General features: G+C 38.5%; 1 protein-coding gene across 1 annotated transcript; it reads left to right on the top strand.

The window, feature by feature from the left end:
- Positions 1 to 232: 232 nt before the first annotated feature.
- LOC117905702 lies at positions 233 to 2,399 on the top strand. Its single transcript, XM_034818588.1, has 2 exons — positions 233 to 1,422; positions 2,109 to 2,399. Exons 1-2 carry the CDS (start codon positions 233 to 235, stop codon positions 2,110 to 2,112), a joined length of 1,194 nt encoding a protein of 397 aa, XP_034674479.1. The 3' UTR covers positions 2,113 to 2,399.
- Positions 2,400 to 4,640: the final 2,241 nt, after the last annotated feature.

The following is a 4,640-nucleotide window of genomic DNA, read 5'->3' as shown; positions in this document are numbered from 1 at the left end:
GAATGAAAAGTAGAATATGGTACCAACTCAAAGACACGTTCATACACACGTGTCAACTGTTAAACAAAAGTTGGCTACGTGGACGTTTACGATCAAAGCAAGTCATGACCATCCTCAGCCACCGCCTCCCTTCACAACCAATCAGCTGTAAATGCTAAGAATTGACCTTTAAATTTCACCTCCTGGGGGCGACCCAAGAGCTGGAAATGCCATAGAGAGAGAAGAGATAAAGATGATGAATGGTTTTGCTCTGTTTCTTGCTGTTTCTTCACTTGTAGCAGCTGGCATATGGTCTCCAAACCCAGATCAGAAGCAGAAAGACTACCCAGGTGCTGAGGAGGTTATTGTGAAAGAAGGTACAAGAGTAGTTGTTGTAGAGTATGATAAAGAGGGCCCTGGCAACACTAAGGTTTCAATCTCTACCCAAGAGGCTCATGTCTTTCAGAAGGCTCCAAAAGGTGAGGACAAGTTCAAGGAGAAGGTCAAGGAAGCTTTTGAAGTTCTTCCAAATATGGGCCAAGGTTTGTCCAGAGGCCAACACCCACAAAATGGCCAAAAACCCAGTACTCCTAAAGAGCTTATATGTGATGCCTTTGGTAAATGCAAGGAGAAGATAGCCACTAAAATTGGTAGATCAGAACAGAAAGTGTCTGAGAAAGTTCATGAGATTCAGGAAGGAGCAAAAGAGACATATGGTAAAGCAAAAGAGAAGGTGATTGGGAATGTAGAAGAGAAGCTGTCTCAGAAAGCTCATGATATTCAGGAAGAAGTGAAAGACGCATACACCAAAACAAAAGAGAAGGTGTCTGAGAAAACCCATATGGTTCAAGAAGGGGTCAAAGATGCTGTTGAGAAAGCAAAACATGCTGCAAAACCCACTTGTGATCTGAGCAAGACAATTGTGGAAGATGCTGCAGGAAACATTTCAAAGATAGAAGCAGCCTCAACAGAGCAAATGGGGCAGAGAGGCAGAGGAGAAAGACAAGGAGAAGAAAAGGATGGGGTGGACACTGTGAAAAGCACTTTGCATGAGTTCCAAAAAAAGGGTCAACATGACTTCAGTAATAGGGTCTATGATGTTGTGAATTATATGCTGTCTACAGATGCTATAGGATCATTGATGTGTGTGATTCATATTTTAGGATTTGCCACAGCTTATGGGGTATGTGTGTGGGTTACATTTTTTTCAAGTTTTGTTTTAGCTGGGGCTCTGCCAAATCAACAGTTTGGGATTGTACAAAGCAAGATTTATCCTTTTTATTTCAAAACTATGGCTTCTTGTGTTGGGTTGGCCTTTTTGGGACATGCATTGAGTCAAGGAGAAAAAGTGTTGTTAGGTAAACCTGACTTGTTTCAAGGGCATGCACTTTTGGCCACACTTCTTATCATTCTCATCAATTTTTGGAGCCTCGAGCTACAAAGGTACCTGCTCTTATTCTCAATTCATCTTTTGCTTATTGTTTATGTTATGTAGACATTTTGGGGGAGAGACCTTATTCCTAATTTTGCCTACTTTGGGCAATTCTTTGAGTGATGATGCATGAAAAATAACCTTATAATGGATTTCTTCATTTTCTTAATTTATATTTGTGAGACCACTAAAAGTAGTTTAGAATTAATTTTTTCTATGGGAAAGAAGAACTCAAGAACCATACCAAAATTAATTTTATATTGTTTAAAATGAAGACATTCATTTTTATATTGCATTTCTCCACCCATTTTCTTTTGGGATAAATATGAGGCTATTCAAAACATGTTAGCATCTAGTTTTAATCCTTGTTACAATGAAGGGAGAAGTATCAAATTGTAGTTTATAGCTCTAGCTTGATTCTAGTTTATCATCCACTAAAATAAATAATCAATTTAGTGGGTATAATTTGTCTTCATAGAGTGGCTATTTTAGTGAGTCTCTTTGTCCAACAACTTTCTTTTATACGTTCTCTCCCTCTCTCTCCCTTCCCTCCGTTGCCCCCCCCTCCCCCCCCCCCCCCCCCCCCCCCCCCCTCCTCTCTCTCTCTCTCTCTCATTTCTAAAATTTGCAAGCTCCTCATAGGAGGTTTGGCAGAGGTAAGTACAAAAATAATATATTTTTCATGATTAATTTGCAGGTGATGTTTGAAAGGATAAGGGTAGAAAATGAAGAAAGGAAAGGACAAGAGAGTTCTAGGGTTGAGCCTAGCAAGGAGGGTGAGCCCACCACAGGTGCATCTGACCCACAAGTTATGGGAAGACTAGACCAAGAGACGGTGAACAATCAAATCCTTGAACTGAATGAGATGCTGAAGAAGCTCAACGCATATTCATCCTTCTTAAATATTCTTACTCTCATGGTTCTCAAGTTGCACCTAGTGTACTTAGCCCATCGTCTTTACATGACATGTTGATTTTAATATAATCATGTGAAGGTTTGGTATCATATATTGTATTTTCTTTCTCTCTGTGATTAAGTTGTGAATTTTGAAGCTAGACACAATTTTAGTCTTGAAAGAGTTTTGTAATGGTAATGTCATGTTGTGTTTTCTTGGTTAATTTTGTTATATTAGAAAGTTTGGGCTTTGTTTTTTTTCAATATTTTTAACCGTTTTCCATTTCAGAAGATTTTCAATTTTAATATTGTTAAATGTTCTCATTTTCATTTTCATATATATATATATATATATATAGCTCATTTCAACACATCAATAATATTATTATTCAATTGATTAATTATTGTATTAATATTTCTTATTAATCTATTTGGTTAGTATGATGGTTAGTTAATTAGTGCCACAATGATTGTGAAGACATTGGATGGGGCAAAAGATAGGATCGTGATTTTGGCATTGTTTTGCCTGAGAGAGGAAGTGTTCTAGCGATCAAGGGTGCAAAAGTTGTGGAGATAATATTTTTATGGTAAAATCAACACATAAGAAAATTATTTTTCTTATATATTAGATGGCATAGTTTATTAGCATGCACCCGAACCCTTTTCCACCATTTGCACGGTAGACAAGAAAATAAAATTGAAGAATCCCAGCACATGGGAGACAACAAAAGAAAATCAAACCTAATCTTGTCATAGATTAAGATAAATTAAAGAGAGGATGTAACGACTCACTCCCAACCGTGTAGATATTGTCCGCTTTGGACCCAAATAAGCTTTCACGGCTTTAAAACACGTCTACTTGATTAAAAGGAGTCTCTACATATATAGCGCTAAGAACTTTTTCCCTTATTTGATGTGGGACATCACACACACCCCCCATGCAGACATAATGTCCTCGTTGTGTCTTATGGGATTGCGAGACCAAATAGACGAACACCCCTACGGGACCAAACAAACCCCACACCAAGGTCAGGGATCGGCTTTGATACCATTTGTAATGATCCGCTCTCAATCGTGTAGATATTGTCCGCTTTGGACCCAAATGGGCTCTCACGGCTTTAAAACGCGTTTAATTGGTTAAAAAAAGTCTCTACATATATAGCATCAGGAACTTTTTTCCCTATCCGATGTGGGACATCACAGAGGAAGTAGGTGCAATTAAAACACAAAATTTCTAGATTTGCTCACTTCTTGACAAGATTTGGGTTTTATAGCGTTTAAGGGAACGTTATTCAATAGTAAAGTTTGTAAGTTGTATGTGGCAAAGAAGACCCATAGTCAAAATTTCTTGACAACAAGAAGTAGAGGGGAGACCATTGTTGCCGAACATAAGATATCTGTAGTATGATAGTGAACAACCTTTCGAAACCTTCTTGGCGCGGTCATTCAAATAGTGGCTAGTTGGGGGTGATACCGGCGGAAATTCATGTTTCCAATCGTAAGAAGGTCCAACTACGATCTCTACAGGTCCCGTTGATACCATCAATGCCTTGATAGCTAAGAAAAAGATCACCAAGATGGAGGAATTAATGCTGAAATTTTCCATATTGATCGAGGGAATTTCTCTAGTGGTGGTAAAGAAAAGAATAGAATTAGGCAGACTAAGATTAGGTTCATACATATGTTTATGTGGTAGGAGAGGTGGCAAGTAGTGTTGGTGCACGGTTCAAATAGCATCTGACCGTCTAGAGTTCAAGGGCTAGATGGAATGGTCAGTTGTATCTTTTTGTCTAGTCTACCCGAGATGCAGACTTTTTTCTTTCTTGTACAAAAGGATGTCCGAACTGGTAGTCTGAGCAAGCTCTTCTGATGCTTAAGTCAGCAATTGACTTGAGCAAGTAAAGGATGAGAAAGAAAAGCAGCACATCTTTCTTGAATTGTGTGTTGCTATTTATTTTTGCTCACGTGTAACATTTTTTTCAGACTTCTTAATAACACCTCAATTGCGTTTGATTATACAGTATTATGACATTGACTACTGATGCATAACAGTTGTCTTGTCTTGATAAGCCACCAATAATGGAATATCTCCTCATAACGACTACATTAATTATGGAGAGTGTTTGGTGCACAATTTATGCTGAAGGTGAGTAAATGTTTGGAGGTTAGTCAAAAGCCATTCTTGTTGTTTCTGTTTCAAGATTGTGTGTCTCCGTTTTGGTTTTGGGGATAGACGGATCATCCACATGGCCTTAAGTCTTTATAGCAAACGGCCGCAAGTGTATTTCCCCCATATAGTCGCAAGCTCGTTTCCCCCATACAGTCGCAAGCACGA

Source organism: Vitis riparia, chromosome 18, assembly GCF_004353265.1.
Source record: "Vitis riparia cultivar Riparia Gloire de Montpellier isolate 1030 chromosome 18, EGFV_Vit.rip_1.0, whole genome shotgun sequence".
In the NCBI taxonomy this organism is placed as follows: Eukaryota; Viridiplantae; Streptophyta; class Magnoliopsida; order Vitales; family Vitaceae; genus Vitis; species Vitis riparia.
Note: the sequence above shows the minus strand (reverse complement) of the source record. Positions and strands in the feature narration are given on the sequence as shown.

Excerpts from the sequence above, each read along its gene's own strand:
- LOC117905702 (XM_034818588.1), top strand. The coding sequence starts at position 233 with ATGATGAATGGTTTTGCTCTGTTTCTTGCTGTTTCTTCACTTGTAGCA.